This window comes from Globicephala melas, chromosome 20, assembly GCF_963455315.2.
Source record: "Globicephala melas chromosome 20, mGloMel1.2, whole genome shotgun sequence".
Lineage (NCBI taxonomy): Eukaryota > Metazoa > Chordata > Mammalia > Artiodactyla > Delphinidae > Globicephala > Globicephala melas.
The window spans coordinates 33917504-33937067 of NC_083333.1; the positions used below are offsets into that span (position 1 = coordinate 33917504).

Here is a 19564-nt window from a genome sequence, read left to right on the forward strand (position 1 = left end):
TTTGTGTGACTTGCTTTCTCTCCAAAACAAATATCCTTGGACACATCTGGGACTAGGAGTGACACTGAGGTCACCCCGGGAGGCCCTTCCAACACTCTGGAAAGGCACTATTGGCCCCCAGGCAGCAGCCTGCAGGACAGCTACTAAGAGCACACTCTCTGAAGGGCTGCACTACAGTGATGGGCTCTGAAAGTCAATCTGTAAACAGACTGAGAAACTCAGAACATCGCTCTCCATGGAAATGACAGCCAACAGGATGGCTGGGTTCCAAGATAAGTATACAGAAGTATCTAATTCAGTCTAACGGAACCATTTAAATTGAACACATAAACCCGAACTCCACTCATTCATTTAACAAGTATCTATTAATACCTACTATTTGCCAAGTTCCAGGTGCTTCAGAAACATCAGTGATAAAACAGGGCCTATTCCCTCCTGTGTGCAGCTGGCATTCTATCAGGGAAGGCAGACAATGACGATAATAAAGAACGCAGTATTGAAGGTGATAAATGCCGTGTGCAGATCTGAAGTGCTGGGGGTGGGAAATCCCAGGCGCAGGCAGGCCCCACCACTGCACAGAGGGGTGAAAGCATCACTGAGAAGCCGGAGGGGATGGTGTGTTGGGTAAGGCAGGTGCATGAGAGAGAGAAAGGGCAGGGCCCGAGGGCGTGGGCTGCAGGAGGTGAAGCGGCCGCTCTCAGGGGAGGCTAAGGAGGCAGCAGAGGCACAGGGCCTGAAGTCACCTGAGCTCTGGCTTTCGCTGTCTCCATCTGTCTGTTCGCTGCTGTATCCCTTGCACCCGCTGCTGAACCTGGCACATCCAGGTACCGATTTGCTGAATGAATGAACTCCAGTCCCAGGAGCAGCATGGGAGCTGGTCTCCCCTGATGTTGTCACTCCTAGTGAAATGTGTTCTGAATCCAAACACGGGCACCAGACTGCATCCCAGGTGGCTAACAAGTCAAAATGCAACCTCGATGCCCCAGCAAAGGGGCCTCATGAACCCATTCTTCATGCAGAAATGGTCCATTCTGATGCACCATCTGTGGTTGTGCAGCGCTGGCATCACTCCCGTGCTGAGACGGAACACAGCGGGCACACTCGCACCCAGCCTTCACTGGAGACCACAGCCATCTTCTTCCCACAAGTACACACTCAGGGGCCAAGGCCTGTTCCCCGCAGACCCTGCCACCATCCTCACACTCCGTTCCCAGACAGGGAACGCCTCCTTCATCAAGTGACCAGAGGGCATCGTCAGGGTTGGGGCAAATCAAAATCACAGGCACCCAAGGAGACAGTGAGGAGAAGGCAGCACCCCTTCTGAGATTTCTGGACAGAGACACTTGGCCCAACACCGTTACTCAGTTTTAAGGGCATTCTACAAAAGTGCCTGGGAATCTTCGAAAACATCAAGATGAAGAAAGTCAGGGAGGTGCTGTGGAATGCTCCAGAGGAGGAGATGAAAGACTCCCAGGTAAAGGCAACATGGGTTCTGGGGCCCTTGGATGAAACGTGAATGAGGTGGGCACTAGTATCAGCCACCTGTCGGCGAGACGTTCCTGCTCTGGGTCGGAGGAGACGTTCTTCTTTACAGGAAACACACACGGAAGTACTCCGGGCTGATGGGTGCAATGCTGGCCTTCAAAACAGAGTTTTTGGTACTATCCCTGCCACTCTTCTCAAAGTTGGAAAAAGGAAAATGGGCAAAAAGATGTAAACACGTGTCACGAAAAGAGGAAACTCACATGGCCAACTGACGTGGAGTGAGGCTGACCACAGCTCGAGATCAGGGGGCACAAATCAAAGCACAGAGGGGCTCCACTCTGCTCCCACCTGCTGGACAAGATTTAAGAGCCTGAGGACACCCAGTGCTGGGGAGGCTCGGGACCCACAATGACCTGCCAGAAGGGATGGACGTCTCCAGCCACATGACAGCAGCACAGCTCCTCTCTCACAGACGAACCCGCTCATCCCCTGAGTCCTGGACGCTCACTTCTGGGTGTGAATACAAGAGGAACTCTCATACGTGTACAACAGGGGGTGCGTGCAAGAACGTCCACAGCAGCTATTCACAAGGGCAAGAGCGTGGAAGCAGTCCGGGTGCCCTTCAGTAGGAGCATATGGGTGAATACACGCAGTGTGTTTGCCCAGTGGAATGTTGTACAGCAGACGAATGAATGAGCTGCAGACAATAGAGAAACAGAATGGAACAGAAAGTCTGGAAATAAACCTACACTGACATGGCCAATTGATTCTCAACAAAGCACGGAGGGAATTCAATTGAGGAAAGAAAGTCTCGTCAACATTGGTGCAACTTAATATTCATATGAAAAAATTAACGCCTGCTTCCTACCACATGAGACACAGAAATGAACACAAGGTGGATAATGGGTCTAAACATAAAAGTAAGAAAACAAGAGAATAACTCTTTTAGGGCAAGCAGAAACTTCTCAGGAAAAAAAAATTTAACTATAAAAGAGAAAAATCAATAATTGGAACTTCATCAAGACTTAAACTTCTGCTCATCAAAAGACACCATTAAAAAATGAAAAGGCAAGCCACAGACAGGGAGAAAATACTCAAAACACACATCTGACAAAGGACTTGTATCCAGAATACACAACAAACATTCACAACTCACGAATAAGACAAACAACTCATTTTTTAAAAAACAGGCAAAGATTTGGACATCTCACAAAAGAGGATTTATGAATTGCCCATAAACCGATGAGAAGGTGCTCAACGTCACTAGCCATCAGGGAATGTAAATGAAAACAAAGGAGACGCACTTCACATCTGCTAGAATGGTTGAAACCAAGGCTGACCCATCAATGTTGGGAGAAGGTGGAGGGACACAGAGCGGCCATACTGCACCCGCCAGGTCCCTTCACCTGCAATTCCTCAACTCCGCCCCTCGGTATCTTCCCAAGAGAAAGGGAAACACACACCCACAGAAAGACTTACATCAGGATGTTTATGGCACTTTTATTGAAATAACAGGGGACTTCCCTGGTGGTCTAGTGATTAAGAATCCGCCTTCCAATGCAGGGGAAGCAGGTGCAATCCCTGGTCAGGGAACTAAGATCCCACATGCCGTGGGGCAACCCAAGCCTGCGCGCTCTAGAGCCTGTGTGCCACAACTAGAGAGCCTGCGTGCCACAACTACTGAGCCCGCATGCTCTGGAGCCTGTGCGCCACAGCTAGAGAGAGAAGCCCGTGTACCGCAACTAGAGAGCCCGCATGCCTCAACTAAGACCCGATGCAGCCAAATAAATTAACTAATTAAAAATAAAATAAAATAACCCAAACTGGCAACTGCTCGAATGTCGACCAGCAGTAGCACAGAAACTAACTGTGGTAGCTTCACACCACGGGTTAAAGCACAGAGCGACCCACCACCCCTCACAGTCACGGGGGACCACGACGTGGCGTGGAAGCTAAACGCAGGTGCTCACACCATGTGGCTTCACTCACGCTGTCTGGAAGCAGCTCTGGATGACGGAAACATCTTCCGCCCTGACTGGGCTGTTAGTTATAGGGGTGTATAAAAGTGTCAAAACCCTCACATTGCTCACTTTGTACACAGTTTTCACGCTGAAATCTTGCATTTCACTGTATATAAATTTTACCTCAATTTAAAACAACAGGATGAACTATAATGACGTGCAACGACATGGATGGACCTTAACAATTTAAGTTTAAAAAGTTCAAAATTATTATATACAGCCTGGTACTCTTTTTATAAAGTTAAACACAACTGAGAACTTTTAATTGATTTTTCTCAGATTTGCATAGATACCAAAACGCTCAGCAGTGGGTGAGGACAGGGCACCATGTGGCGGTTGCCAGGAGCAGAAGTCAGCATAACGAGGTCGGAGCCGGGAGCTCACGTTAGCCTCGGACAGCAGGCTCACAGGTGCCGAGCATTATCAAAATAAACATGCAGGCACAGTCACGGACACAGAAGCAAACAACAAGACGGATGCATGGACCAGTGACGAGGAGGCATCCTGAACCCAGGTTCAGGGTTCATCCAGTTTTGTGCCCCTGAGACCCTGGGACCTAAATTCACAAAGAGGAAAAGAAATCACCATGGAAACTGGAAAACAACGATGATAACTAAAATTTCTGCTCAGAACTTATGGGATACCCCACAGCTGTCATGAGAAGAAAACAATTGCCTTACATTGCACTTCAGAGAAGGGAGGGGCTGCAAGCAAGGAGCTCGGGGTCCAATTTAAGGTCAGAGGTCGAGCACCAGGATGAGCCTGAACACAGCAGAAGAAACAAAACCACAAAGATGGAAAATCAAAGGAACAAAACAAATAAACGTAGAGGAAAATGAGCCCAAAGGGCAGTGGTCAGACAAAAGGAGTGTAGCCCCACCCTGGAGGAGCCCTGCACCCCCAGACCTGGAGCAGCGCCTCACCCCCAGACCTGGAGGAGCCCAAGGGAAGACTGCATACAGATAAATGTTCTCAGAGTGCCTTAAAGTCACTAAAAAGAAGATCTATAGTTGAGTATACACTACACATACAATTATGTGTTTTTTCTCACCCATCATAATCATCTGTCATGTTATTAAAAATTCTTTATGAGCATTACAGTAATTCTCTCATACAGATTGACCACAATTCACTTCACTGTTAATCTACTATCCAGTATTAACTTGTTTCCATTAACTAATTTTCCGTCATTATAAATAACACTAATGCCTCTTTGTACATAAATCATTTTCAGAATTTCAAGGATACCTAGAAGTGAAATTCAGGGTCAAGGACACAAGCATTTTTTTTTTTTTTTTTTTTTTTTTTGCGGTACGCGCGCCTCTCACTGTTGTGGCCTCTCCTGTTGCGGAGCACAGGCTCTGGACGCGCAGGCTCAGCGGCCATGGCTCACGGGCCCAGCCGCTACGCGGCATGTGGGATCTTCCCGGACCGGGGCACAAACCCGTGTCCCCTGCATCGGCAGGCAGACTCTCAACCACTGCGCCACCGGGGAAGCCCGGGCACAAGCATTTTTAAAGTTCTTAATACAAAATGCAAAATTATGCTGTCAATGCTACCAGTTCACGTTGCATTTCCAAACACTGAGTATCTACATTTGTAGAGAACTTTGTTAATTTGATTTTTAAAAGTAGTATCTCAGTTAATTTAATTTGTGTTTGATCACAAACGATGTAACATTTTTTAAAGGTCATTGTTTGCATGTCTACCTCTGAGAGTATCAACTCCTGTCCTTTCCTATTTATCTACCACTCATTTTTCTTTGTGTTTTCTCACCAACTTGCATGAGTTACTTCTATTTAAGGTTATTAATCTTTTAAGCATTGTATTTGTCAAGACCTTCCTAGCTTATCTTCACTTCGTTTATATGTTTCTCTGCTGTGCAATTTTGTGTCTATATGTAACCCTATTTATCAAAAATCAGTTCCCTCATTAGGTGCTACAGCAATTAAACAGCAACGACTTATCAACCTTAAAGGCCGATTGTAACGTATTAGAACAATGATTTTCAAGAACCACACTAAAATGTAATACCTCTTAATTATTCAAAACATATAGTCACACGTTTTAAATAAAACAAAGAGTTACTTACCGAATCCAAAAAGCAAAGGTAAGATCCTGAGCTCTGTGCTATGGCTTGATTTTTAGAATATCCGACTGTTTAAAGAAGAAAAGGAAAAGCTCTTTTAGAATTCAATTTTCAATGAATTCTCTTTCATAAAATTCAGTGTGATGCACACAGTAGGAAAGCTAGGAACATTCTGCACCACCAACTAAAAAATCAGGCCTCTTTAGAAGAAACTGATGGAGTAAGTATAATGATAAGAGACAACAGTCCACCCAGTACCAGTGTTAAAGCAGGATGTGCTCACAGGAGGAAAATAAAGTCAGCAAACATTTATCCAGTACAGCACTAAGCTAAACCCTGGGGAATACTTTTAAAAAACAAAATTACAATGTCCCTGAATGGAAGGACTTGAGAAGAACTGGCAGGAACACTTTCTATAAAGTCTCTGTTGATAAAAGTCACGATACGGTTACCCGGCAGTTGGGGCCACATACACACGTGCGATCAGCTGGTAGAAGCTCACTGGACTGGACACTTCGTGGGCAGTTACCTGAACACGTATTTCAGTGATGAGGTACAGGCCCTGTCAGTGTCCACTGTTCCTGCACATACTGGGACCCCCAGCTCTTCCGGGAGGTACAGACCCTACTTCACCAAGACATGATCGGCACAAGAACCCCTCTTGGGATGGAAAATACACCACGCGTATGAAAATACACAAGGAGGATGGACAATCGTGGCCGCACGCGGCGTGGGTGCCCCTTGCACCGCTGAGCACAGGGAGCAGGCACCATGTGGGGACGGCACACGGAGCACAAAGGCAGCAGATTCACCTGCGCACCTGGAAATCAGGGAAGCGGTTTCCCTTGGGGAGGGGGGCTTCTGGGCCGGTGATGTCGCTCTTCATCAGGGTGCTGGCTGCACGGTGTGCTCAGTTTGTGAAAATTAATTGAGCTGTACAAAGATGATAGGTGTACTTTTCTGTATGGATATTATATCTTAAGAAATGTTTTAGAATCCTTGCCTTCAGAGATTAGACCTGAGTTGGAAGGAGAGGTAACCGACAACCTATATTAAATGCCAAATGAACGGTGGGAAGCTCTAGGGAGGCTTATGGAGAGAAGACGAGACCACGGCAGAGGGGGCCAGAGAGATGACGCGAGTTTACATCGAGAGAATGGGGTTCTGAGTGATGAACTGGGCAGTGAGCAGCATGGGGAGGACCGGCAGCTTTCAAGGGAGGGCAGCCAGGATAAGGCTTCCGAATAAGGAACAGAGCGCAGAAATGAACACACAGCAAGCTCGGTCTACATGCTGAGGGCGGGGCAGGTTAGAGGAGGCACTTAGTCCAAAAGAGGGGACCAAGGGGCCTTCGAGGGGCACAATTCCCACCTTCCCTAGAAAGGAAATTCTGGTGCCTGAATCGTATTACAGAGACACTTAGATTTGGTGCCACCGAGGAAAGTCGCACAAAGCAGAACAGGTGTGGGCAGAGTTAAAACAATAAATCCCTCTTACTCAGAGCTGAGACAACCCGAAAAATGTTGGTCCCAGGGGATACCAGCAAAGTGTCTGCCCCAGGCCTCACCCCAGGTGCTCCCCAGTTTTCCGCTGTAAGGGGAACAGGGAGAGAAGGCAGGTCCCTCCTGTTACTCAGCCACTTTCTGGAACAAACCACACTGCAACCAGAAGTAAGGACCTTGGCCCTCATGCAGGGCGTCAAAGGGTGTGACCTAGAGCAGTGCCTTTGGCTGTTTTCACATGAGGTAGCACCTTAATTTCCAGCATTAATCCTAGAGCTTAGCCAACCCAAACCAGTTAGCAGGACAGTCACAGATTTCAAAGAACCACAGGTATAACAAGCAAGAGAAGGAAATGCACACAAGGGGAGACAGGGGCCTGGCTCCTGACCTATAGCAACTATAGGTAAATCTCCATCATCACCACAAAGCAAGGCAGGCCCAGAGAAAGAGCTCATGGAATCAAAACGAAAAATGGGAAAAGACACGCTGAAATTAACAGGGGCTGTGTTTAAAAAGTGGTTTTATTAGCGTTGGGTTTTAGAAGGGGAAATATCAAACCCAAGAATTTGGGTAATGAAGGAAAATGCATCTACTAAGGAAGCTGAAAGTTTCTCACGATGAATCTTGTGTTTGGCAAAGATAAGGAATTTGCTTTAATATTATTGCCTTGAAAAGTCAAATGTTTGTGCCAGGGCCTGATGTTTGGGGAGGTCTGTCCCTTTGTGAGGGGAGTCGGTTGTCATGGCCACAGCAGGAAAAACTCCCGCCTCGGTGCGATATTAACATTCCTTACTCTTGGAGAGAAGAGGGTGGGATTGTGTTTTATTTCAATTTTAGCAAGTGACCACATTATTAAGAAATGTTTTGCTCTATTATGATATGAAATAATAGTAAATGAATCTTAACCCAATTTAAATACCCAACACTCCTGAAAATAGACACTTTGGATCTACATTATCCAATAGTCGATATAACATTTCCTATTTAAGAAAATATTGTTCTAGGAAAATATGTCCTTTCTGACATAATCCAAATTAACTGTTTTATTATGTGTAACACAGGATTCCCATGAATTCGCTTGCTTTATCCAACTTCAGTGAGACAGCAGAATCATTTCTTCACAATGTTACAACTTACTTTTTTATTATTTATAGAATACATACAAATACGATACGGCTCAAGTTATATCTACTCTTTAAAAAGTGTTTTATGAATGATAAAACTTGCTTTTAAAGTGGAGATTAGACAAGCAATCGCAAGTCATCAAAATGCCTTTAAATTACTTCTGTTCAACTATGGAAGATGCGAAACATCTTAATTAAAGAATATTTTGAAAGGTTGCTCACAGTAGTTTCAAAAACCACCATTTGTTTACACACATTTCAGAAGCAGGTTGAAATGGATGTCGCACAATAACTGACGTATAAAAAATTTTCTATTTCAAACAGACTAAAGATAATGAAAACAAGAAATAATTCGGGGGAAGATACTAAAAATATGCATGAGATGGAGGAGGAGGAAGACAATAACAGAACAGCTGCTAAGACTTCTCAAGGGCCCACCGTGTGTGGCCTCCTCTGGAACCCGGCACACATCAGCTTGTCTTACGCCCTCCTGACACCCACACGGGCACCTACTGCTACAGCCTGTTCACAAAGAAGGAAACGGAGGCGCGGGGTGGGTGCAGTGGACCCAACCCCGCAGCGGCTCCAGAGCCCCCTCGCTCGAGCACCTGCCCCATCGCCCATCCTCGGCACCTCAGAGGCTGCACCAGAAGGCAGGACCGTGTGCTGCCCTCACCTACCACAAGACACCTCTGCGTGGGGTCACTGTGCGATGTCAGAGAACACGGTCTTTCCACAGGAACCTTCTAAAATAGCAGGGAAAAGGCTTTCTTCTTTTAAAAGACCAAGATTTTAAAATTATTTCTGATTTAACAATTTTTTCTAAACTATTTTAGACAATTTTCTGCTTTCCTAAGTAGAGTGCACTGGCTGCTGTTGTGAGGAACGCAAGGCAGGGCAGGGGAGCACTTTCTGGGAGAGAAGTCTCTGCTTCGTTCTCTGAAGCCCAGCTATTTCTTAGCCCATTTTCACCAACATCCACCCTCTACTTGCCCCCCTTCCAAAAAAAAAAAAAAATGCTGGCAGGAAGCTGCAAAAGGTAAAGTGAAGGGCACCTGCCCTGGCTGCCCTCAGTGGAAGGAGATGCACTTAAGCCCCTCGTGGAGAAGCACACTATCTTACTTGAGAGCCAGTGTTCAGAGGTGCTTAAATCTGTTTGAGGGCGGGCCCCAGAGAGCTCGATCCCAGCTGTGCCATCGAGGGGGGCAGTGTGAACTCTGAGTAAATCAGGACTCAGGCGAGACCCACGTGAGCTTGCAAGGTGCACAAGCAAGAATCAGCAAGTGAGATCCACTGAGTCCCCCGACCACCCAACACCAGCAGAAAAGAGCAGAGAGAAAGCAGGAAGATGAGAAGGGGTCTTGGAGGACAAGAGGCATCTAGAAAGAGTAGAACTGCCTCTCCCGCTCACACCTCTCCCCTGAGAGCTACCTTGAATGCTTCAATCCTATGCCACACCCTACTGACCCACCCACCCACCTGGAAAGGATCTGAGTAGCTGCGAGCCTTTGTTTTGGCAAGTCACCCGCTGGGTTCGAACAGGATCTCATAGCCGAGCTAACACCCCCCTGGATCTCATCTGAGGGGTATTCCAGAGGGATCCCAAACCTTCAGCTGTGTCGGGAGCTACAAGTTTCCCTTAAGACCAAGCTCACTACGGAGGTGAAGCTACACCATTCCTGAGGATTTTAAAGGAGTGGTTCTCAACCCTGGATGCGCTTCAGTATGTTTTGGGAAGCTTTTACAACACGCATGCCATGGTTGCACCCCAGACCGATTACACGAGAACATCTTAGGGTAGGACTCAGGCATCAGGACTCTTAAAGCCTCTCCAGGCAATTCTAACATGCTACCAAAGTTGAGGACTACTTTTTAAAGAAAGACATGACTCCTAAAGCCTATAGGAACCTGTCCACCAGCCTATCATCTGCCCTACCTCTACCTTCAACCCCACCAGCCACAGTCTCAGCATCTGTCCTGCCTCCACTTTCAGCTCTAGCAATGTGTGCAGGCATATTGTTTTCAAGTCTTATATGAAAACTGTAAAGTCAAACTACTGGAAGCACACTAGATTACAATTAAAGCTAAAAATGCAAAGCGAACCATTTTTACAGAAACAGAGGATGAATGAAGAAACAACCACAACTTGGCCCAGCATCATGAAATTTCAAAACTCAAAACATAAAGAGAAAAATCTTAGACACTTTCAGAAAAGATGCCTTTAAAATAACAAGAATCAGACTTACATAAGATTTCTTACTAGAATCAGGGGATACCAGAAGATAATGAAGCAACTCCTCCAAAATTCTAAGGAAAATTATTTTGCACCTAGAATTCTATACCCAGACAAACTGCCAATTGAGTATAAGTACAAAATAAAGACATTTTTAGACATGTAAATACCCTAAGTATTTTACCATCCACATACTGGATATGAAAAAATTATTTGAAGAAGTACTTAAGAGAAATTAAAAAGGAACACAATTAAAAAGAAAATTAGGGGCTTCCCTGGTGGCGCAGTGGTTGAAAGTCCGCCTGCCGATGCAGGGGACACAGGTTCGTGCCCCGGTCCGGGAAGATCCCACATGCCACGGAGCCGCTAGGCCCGTGAGCCATGAGCCGCTGAGCCTGCGCGTCCAGAGCCTGTGCTCCGCAACGGGAGAGGCCACAACAGTGAGAGGCCTGAGTATTGCAAAAAAAAAAAAAGAAAAGAAAAGAAAATTAAATAAAATAAAAAGAGAAGTTAAAAAAAAAAAAAAAACCAAACAATGGTGCATGTGTATACAGTAGAAGGGAATAAAGCAGAAGATTTTTTAAAGGCTCCACAGATTCTAACACCTGGGAATCCCCTCAGTGTGCAGCACGGGGTTAGCAGCAGATTTATTTCAGTTCCTCCTCCAAGTCTAATCCACTAGGTGGTCTGCAGTGAATAACAGTTACTTAAAAAACCATTAGTGCTGTTTTTGCAAGGTTTAAGCTGTTGGAATCACCTAAGTCAAGTACATAAAACAACAAGAGTTACAGAACAGAATGTAAAGATTATAAGCCCTGACAATATAGATATATTATGACAAACCAAAACTCTGAGGGGGGAAAAAAGAGAAAGGGAAGTGTGAAGAACCTACAGTGGGCTAAATGTTTCCTCTTTCATAGCAAGTATCAACTGACACTGTGAGTTAAATAAATCCAGTAGGAACTAAAAAACACGGGTTGCTCCTAGGGCGTGGAGCTGTTACATTTCATTGCAGACCTTTCTGTGTGCCTGAATTTTCTTTTTTTTTTTTTTAACCACAAACTGGTATTAAAAAAAAAATCTGTAATTAGTCAAAGTAGACATTTATTCGTGAAAATAAGTAAACGGTTTTCCTGCTATCTAAATGCAGGCTGTGAGGCTAGTTTACACGGGAGCTTGAGGCAAAAGTGGGCTGAATTGCTCTACACAGTTATTGCTCTCATGAAGCTACATCAGCAAGTCCAAGACCTTCTGTTCTCACCCCTGAGCCAGACATGTAACCCACACAAAAAACTACAGACCAACGTTCCATATGTATATAGATGTCAAAATCCTTAAGAAAACCGAATAATTGCATTGTATGAAAATACTATAGTGTTATGGCTGGTTAGTTCTGGCACTGCAAGAGTGGTTCACTGTTAAGAAAAATACTAATGTAATTTACTACAATAAAAATGTTAGGAGAAAAACATAGGCAATCACCTTAACAGACAACTAAAAGACGTCTAATAAATTCTACACTGACGCCTCTTTTTTTTTTCCTGGCTACACCATGCAGCACATGGGATCTTAGATCTCCATCAGGGATCAAACCCACGTCCCCAGCATTGGAAGTGCAGAGTCTTAACCGCTGGACCAACAGGGAAGTCCCTGATGCCTCATTTTATGAAGGCTTACTAAATTAGAAATATCAAGTTACCTTGATAAAGGTATCTATCAGAAAGCAATAGTAAATGTCATACTTTTAGCACTGAAACATTACAAACATTCCCACTAAGCCAGCATAATAAAAGGATTCATTAATGTGATTCCACATTGTTCTTCTACCCCCCAAAAAATATATGAAAAATAAAGAATAAATTAGAAATAAAGAAACAAAATTATAATATTTATTCAGGATTAGATTACCTAAATAGAAAATCTGAGATAATGTGAAAAACCATCAGCGTTGGACAAGACAGGGAACCAGTGAAACTGGTAGTCTACCCTCTCTACCCAAGTCCAACACTAGAAACAAAAGGAGATCATAGACTCTGAACTTCCGATTTAAAAACTGCAAGAACCTCGAGAGGAGACAGAAGGAGGTTGTACCCTGACGTGGAAGGAAACCCAAATACCACAGTCCAGAGGCTCGCTTGGCAAGAACTTCTGGATTGTGTTCTTTCCTCCACCCGCCACTGTGTGGGGAGCTGACTGCCCGCCCCTCCCTCCATCGCTGTGAAGCAAAAGAACAGCAGGTTCAGGAGGCAGCACCAGGACTGGGAGAAGCTATTCCCACAAACACAGAAGACGGCCATTTCAGGCCTCCTCCTTCTCTTCTCCCTGTCCACTCCAAAAAGGAAAGGAATTGCACGGAACAGAGGAAGGTGGAAGGATGAACAGAAGGAAGGGAAGCGGGGGGTGGGGGGTGGGCAAAAGCAGTACAGGCAGGTTACCTAAGGGGCACGCTCACCTGTATGGGGAGGTGCTCTGGGGGCAGCAAGCAGGGACTAAAGGAAGGATAATAAAGCTTGTGATGAAATTTCTTCATCACAGGATCCACCAGCCAACACTCAAACATGCCAGATAAGGACATACAAAAGGTAAAAGAATTCATCGTCAGTAGACCATCACTGCAAGAAATGTTTTAAAAAGTCCAGGCAGAAGGAAAATCATAGAAGACGGAAATCTGGCTTTACACAAATAAAGAGCACTAAAAACTAACTATATGAGTAAATGAGTAATTTTCTTTCTTATTATTTAAATCTCTTAAAAAGATGATTGACTGTTTAAACTAAGTTAATACCAACGTTTGTGGGGTTTATGGTACATGTAAAAGTAGAATGCATGACAACAACAGCAAAAAAGGTAAGAGGGGAGAAAAGGACATGTACTGTCATGAGGTTCTCACACTATATGTGAAGTTGTACACACATTTGAGGGGCGGAACTTGGTAAGTTGACAGTATATTCTGTAAACTCCAAATCAACCACTAACAAGGCAAAAAAGGAATTATAGCTAATAAGCCAACAAAGGAGATAAAATAGAACCAAAAGAAATTTTGATTGGAGCTGGCCTGACAGCACAAGTTCCACAGACTGCTTGCCAGCAAAACTGGTAAAAATTATTTTTTAATAATTCAATTTTTAAAAATTATTTTAAAAATAATTTTTAAAAAACCCAACCATTTACAGTCTCTGGAAATGGCCCTAACACACAGCAAATGAAAAAAATATTTATTCAAGAAAATCTACTAAAACTTAGTAATAGTGAGGGTCTAGGTATGTGAGCCAAGACCTGCTCCTTCCCTCCCCCAAGAAGGAAACTCCACCCCAGACAGGTACAGCCAAAAATACAGGGTTCCCTCTTCTGCTAGGCCCGACAGAAAGCTATTTTTCTGGGAGACATAGGGCATCAGCATTTCTCATCCTGGCTCCAGGTACCTGTTGCTGAGGCTGCGTCCCAGGCAAGTGCAGTTGAAAAGTGGGGCTCCCTTCTCCCACTCAGCCCCCATGCTGGGATGGACTCTCTGTCTACACTGGGAATGGTATCACCAAGGATACTGGGGACCCAAATGCCCTTGCCCTAGTTTATGGGGTGGGGGTTCCATACTGAGAGAGACATGGGGTAACTGCCCACCCCCTGCTTCATCTGCAACAGGGTGTGAAGGTCAAGCCCTAGGGTACACCCAAAACAGTGGTGAGAGGCAGCTGGTAAAGGAGATTGGTAGATTCATTGGCAATATAGGCTAAACTGTGGGACGACCAGTTTGCTAGACATAAACGGGTAAGAGACAGCTGAGAAGAGCCCTCCTGGTGTCAGAACAAACTTTAAACACTGACCTCAAGAACTATTCCTTTGAAGGAATATGAATTCACTTGAATTATTCTTATATAGCAATTTATGCTCTTAGGTATTGTTGAAAACAGTAAAGCAGTCAGCAATAAGTGGAGCTTGACAGCTGGGTGTGGTCAGGGAGAGAGAGGCCAGCCCACACCACTGCCACCTCAGGGTGACTGTGGGTACACCCAGCACTGTATTCCTGAGAGAGATCATTAGAGGTTTCACACTGCAAGGGCAGGGGAGCAGACTTTACTAAAATTATCCAACCAGTCAATATACAAGCAAACAAGTCAATAATAATAACAAGCCTAGTCGGGGTGGGGGGGACCAGTACCCAGAGTTACTATAATATATTATCTAATATGTCCAGTTTCCAACGAAAATTAGGAGACATGCAAAGAAACAAGAAAGCATTACCCAGACACCGAATAAAAAGAAGGCCCAGAAACTTCTAGTGAGAACATCACGGTGTCTGATTTAACAAAGACCTCAAAGTAACCATTATAAATATGTTCAAAGACTTAAAGGAAACCGTAATTAAAGAAGCAAAGAAAGGTATGAAGACAATGTCATATCAAATCAAGAGTATCAATAAAGAGACAGAAATTATTAAAAAGGATCAACTGGAAATTCTAGAGCTGAAAAGTATAACACCCTAACTAAAAAATACCCTGGAGGAACTCAACAGTATATTTGAATCGGCAGAAAAATTAGCAAACTTGATGGATAAAAATAATGCAATCTGAAGAACAGGGAGAAAAAAGAATGAAGAAAAATAAACACGACCTCAGAGAAATCTGAAATACTATTAAACACACTAACATATGCATAATAGTAGTACCAAAAGAAAAGGAGAGAGCAATAAGCACAAAAAATATTCAAAGATATAACGGCTAAAATCTTTCCAAATGCAGTGAAAAACATTAATCTACACATTCAAGAAGCTCAACAAACTCCAAGTAGGATAAACTCAATAGATTCACAACTAGATACATCATAGTAAAAACACTGAAAGCCAAAAACAGGGAGAAACTCTTAAAAGAGACAAGGGAAAAAAAAGGAAATCTCAATAAGATTAACAGTTGACTTTTCAGCGCCAACAATGGAGGCCAGAAGGCAGTGGGATAACATATTCAAAGAACTCAAAGAAAAAACTGTTAACCAAGAATCCTATATCCAACAAACTATCTTTCAAAAATAAAGGAGAAATTAAGACATTCCAAATAAACAAACACTGAGAGAAATTGTTGTTGATTCACCTTACAAGAGATACTAAAGGAAGTTCTTTAGATTAAAAAGATTGACCCCAAGTGATTCCAGGGAGTATTTCAAATCCATGAAAGAAAAAAAGAGAGCACCAGTAAAGTAACTGTTAATTATAAAAGACAACATAAATGCATATTTCTTCTCCTTTCTTCTGCTAACTGAAGTAGCAGTAGTAAAAAAAAAAAAAATTGTATAAAACAATATGTAACAACCCAATCAAAAAATGGGTGGGGGCTTCCCTAGTGGCACAGCGGTTGAGAGTCCACCGGCCGATGCAGGGGACACGGGTTTGTGCCCCGGTCCGGGAAGATCCCACATGCCACGGGGCGGCTGGGCCCATGAGCCATGGCCGCTGAGCCTGCACGTCCAGAGCCTGTGCTCCGCAACAGGAGAGGCCACAAGAGTGAGAGGCCTGTGTACTGCAAAAAAAAAAAAAAAAAAAAAATCTACGAACAATAAATGCTGGAGAGGGTGTGGAAAAAAGGGATCCCTCCTACACCGTTGGTGGGAATGTAAATTGATGCAGCCACTACGGAGAACAGTATGGCAATTTCTTTAAAAACTAAACATAGAGCTACCATATGATCCAGCAATCCCACTCCTGGGCATATATCTGGAGAAAACCATAATTCGAAAGGATACACGCACCCCAGTGTTCACTGCAGCACTATTTACAATAGCCAGGACATGGAAATAACCTATATGTCCATCGACAGAGGAATGGATAAAGAAGATATGGTACATATATACCATGGAATATTACTCAGTCATAAAAAAGAATGAAATAATGCCATTTGCAGCAACATGGATGGACCTAGAGACTGTCACACAGAGTGAAGTAAGTCAGAAAGAGAAAAACCAATATTAATGCATATATGTGGAATCTAGAAAAATGGTACAGGTGAACCAGTCTGCAAGGCAGAAATAGAGACACAGATGTAGAGAACAAATGTATGGACACCAAGGAGAGAAAGCAGGGGATGGGGGGTGGGATGAATTGGGAGACTGGGATTGACATATATACAATAATATGTATAAAATAGATAACTAATAAGAAGCTACTGTATAGCACAGGGAACTCCACTTCACTGTACAGCAGAAACTAACACAACATTGTAAAACAACTATACCCCAATTTAAAAAAAATGGTACAAATGAACCTATTTACAAAACTGAAATTGAGTCACAGATGTAGAAAACAAACTTATGGAAGGGGGAGTATACATTGGGAGATTGGGACTGACATACACATACTACTATATATAAAAGATAACTAATAAGAACCTACTGTATAGCACAGGGAACTCTATTCAGTGCCCTGTAATTACCTACATGGGAATGGAGTCTAGAAGAGAGTGGATATATGTATATGTACGGCTGATTCAGTTTGCTGTACAGCAGAAACTAATACAACATTGTAAATCAACTATACTCCCAATAAGAAATTAATTTAAAAAACAATATGTAAGTAATGTATTATTGGGTCTATAACATACAGAAACTCTGAATCTGGCAAAACTATCCTTCAAAAATGGAGAAATAAACACATTTGCAGATAAACAAAAGCTGAGGGAGATATTCCCTAACAGATCTGCCCTACAAGAAATGCTAACAGGAGTCCTTCCTGCTCTAATGAGAACACTAGACAGTAACTTGAAATCATACAAACAAATGAAAAACATTGATGAAGATTACTATGTAGCTAAATATAAAAGCCAGTATTATTTTACTTTCAGTTTGTATTTTTCCCATATGATTTAAAAAACACATTAAACAATGATTATAAACCTATGTTAATGGGCAAATAATAAAGATGTAATTTGTGACAAAAATGATATAAAGTGGGAGGTACACAGCTGTACAGGAGCAGAGCTTTATACACTATTAAAGTTAAGTTGATGTTAATTCAAATTAGATTGTTATAAATTTAAGATGTTAATTGTAATCCCCACAGTGATGACTAAGAAAATAACTTACAAATACACAGAATAGGAAATGAGAAGGGAATAAAAATGGCACACTAGTAATAACCAATTACACACAAAGGAAAGCACTGATGGAGGATTGAAGAATAAAACAGATAGACAGCATATAGAAAACAACAGCAAAATGGCAAAAGTCCTTCCTCGAAAGTAATTACTTTAAATATAAATGCTCCAATTAAAAGGCAATGATTGGCAGAATGGATTAAAAAAACACACAGACGGAGACATCAGAAAAAAGGAAAACTACCTACCAATATCCCTTATGAATATCTATGTAGAAATCCTCAACAAAATACTGGCAAACTAAATCCAGCAGCGTATTAGAAAGATTATACACCATGACCAAGTCGGATGTATCCCAGTAATGCAAGGGTGGTTCAACATATGAAATCAATCAGTACAATATACCACCTTAATAGAACTGAAGGAAAAAAACCTACATGATTATCTCAGTTGATGCAGAGAAAAGATTGGACAAAATCCTCTTTCATGATAAAGAAAAACACAGTCAACAAACTAGGAATTGAAGGGAACTTCCTCAGCATGATAAAGGGTATTTACAAAAATCCACAGCTAACATCATACTCAATGGTGAAACACCATACGCTTTCCCCCTAAGATCAGGATCAAGACAAGGGTGTCTCCTTTCTCCACTCCTACTAAACACTGGAAGTTCTAGCTGAAGCAATTAGGCAAGAAAAAGAAATAAGGCATCCAGTTAAAAAGGGATAAGTAAAACTATCTGTTGCAGATGACATGATCTTAAATATAGGAAATCCTAAAAACTCACAAAAAAACTACTAGAGCTAATAAACAAGTTCAACAAAGTTGCAGGATACAAGATCAATACACAGGAAAATCAGTTTTCCTATACAATAACAATGAACAATCTGAGAAGGAAATTAAGAAAACAATTCCATTCACACTACCATAAAAAATAATAAAGTGCTGAGGAGTTAATTTAACCAAAGAGGCAAAAGTCTTGTACCTTGAAAGTTGTAAAACATTGATAAAAGAAACTGAAGAAGACCTAAGACCTACGGAAAGATATTCTGTGTTCATGAATTGGAAGACTTAATACTATTAAAGTGACAACACAACCCAGATATACAGATTCAATGCCATCCCCATCAAAATCCCAATGGTCTTTATTGCAGAAATGAAAAAACTGATCCTAAAATTCATATGAAATTGCAAAACAATTTTGAAAATGGAAAACGAAGTTGGAAGACTCATACTTCCCGATATCAAAACCTACCACAAAGCTATGGTAATCAAAGCAGTGTAGTACTGGCATAAGAATAGAGTCCAGAAATGAACCCATTCATTTACGGTCAACTGATTTTCACAAAGGTACCGAAACTCTCAATGGAGAAAGAATAGTCTTAAACAAATGGTGTTGGAACAACTCAATATCCACATGCAAAAGAATGAAGTTATATTCTTACTTCACACCATATACAAAAATGAACTCAAAATGGAACAAAGACCTACATAAAAGAGCTCAAATTATAAAACTCTTTGAAGAAAACAAAGGAGTAAATGTTCATGACCTTGATTAAGCAATGATTTCTTAGATAGGACACCAAAAGCACATAAAATGACAACAAAAATAAATTGGATTTTATCAAAATTACAATTTTTGTGCATCAAAGATTATTCTCAGGAGAGTGAAAAGACAATCCAAAGTATGGGAGAAAATATTTGCAAATCATATATCTGATAAGGCGCTAGTATCCAGAATATATAAAGAACTCTTACAGCTCAACAACAAAAAGGCAAACAATCCAATTTTAAAATGGTCAAAGGACTTGGATAGACATTTCTCCAAAGAATATATACAAATGGACAACAAGCACACAAAAAGAGGCTCAATATCATTAGTCACTAGAGAAATGCAAATGAAAACCACAATGAAGGGCTTCCCTGGTGGTGCAGTGGTTGAGAGTCCGCCTGACGATACAGGGGACACGGGTTCGTGCCCCGGTCCGGGAAGATCCCACATGCCGCGGAGCGGCTAGGCCCGTGAGCCATGGC

General features: G+C 42.6%; 1 protein-coding gene across 5 annotated transcripts in view; it reads right to left on the reverse strand.

The window, feature by feature from the left end:
- The window catches only part of B3GNTL1 (UDP-GlcNAc:betaGal beta-1,3-N-acetylglucosaminyltransferase like 1), a 121355-nt gene that overhangs the window by 96906 nt on the left and 4885 nt on the right, over positions 1–19564 (reverse strand). For 4 of the 5 annotated variants that reach the window (XR_009560320.1, XR_009560319.1, XM_060290405.1 and 1 more), the window contains exon 4: positions 5599–5663. Coding sequence is in view for 2 of the 5 variants with exons in the window: in XM_060290405.1 (XP_060146388.1) it covers positions 5599–5663 (65 nt within the window). In the remaining 3 variants the exon portion in view is untranslated. Of the gene's footprint in view, positions 1–376; positions 2112–5598; positions 5664–19564 lie in introns of those variants that run through there. The other variant, XM_060290407.2, reaches the window with a different exon arrangement.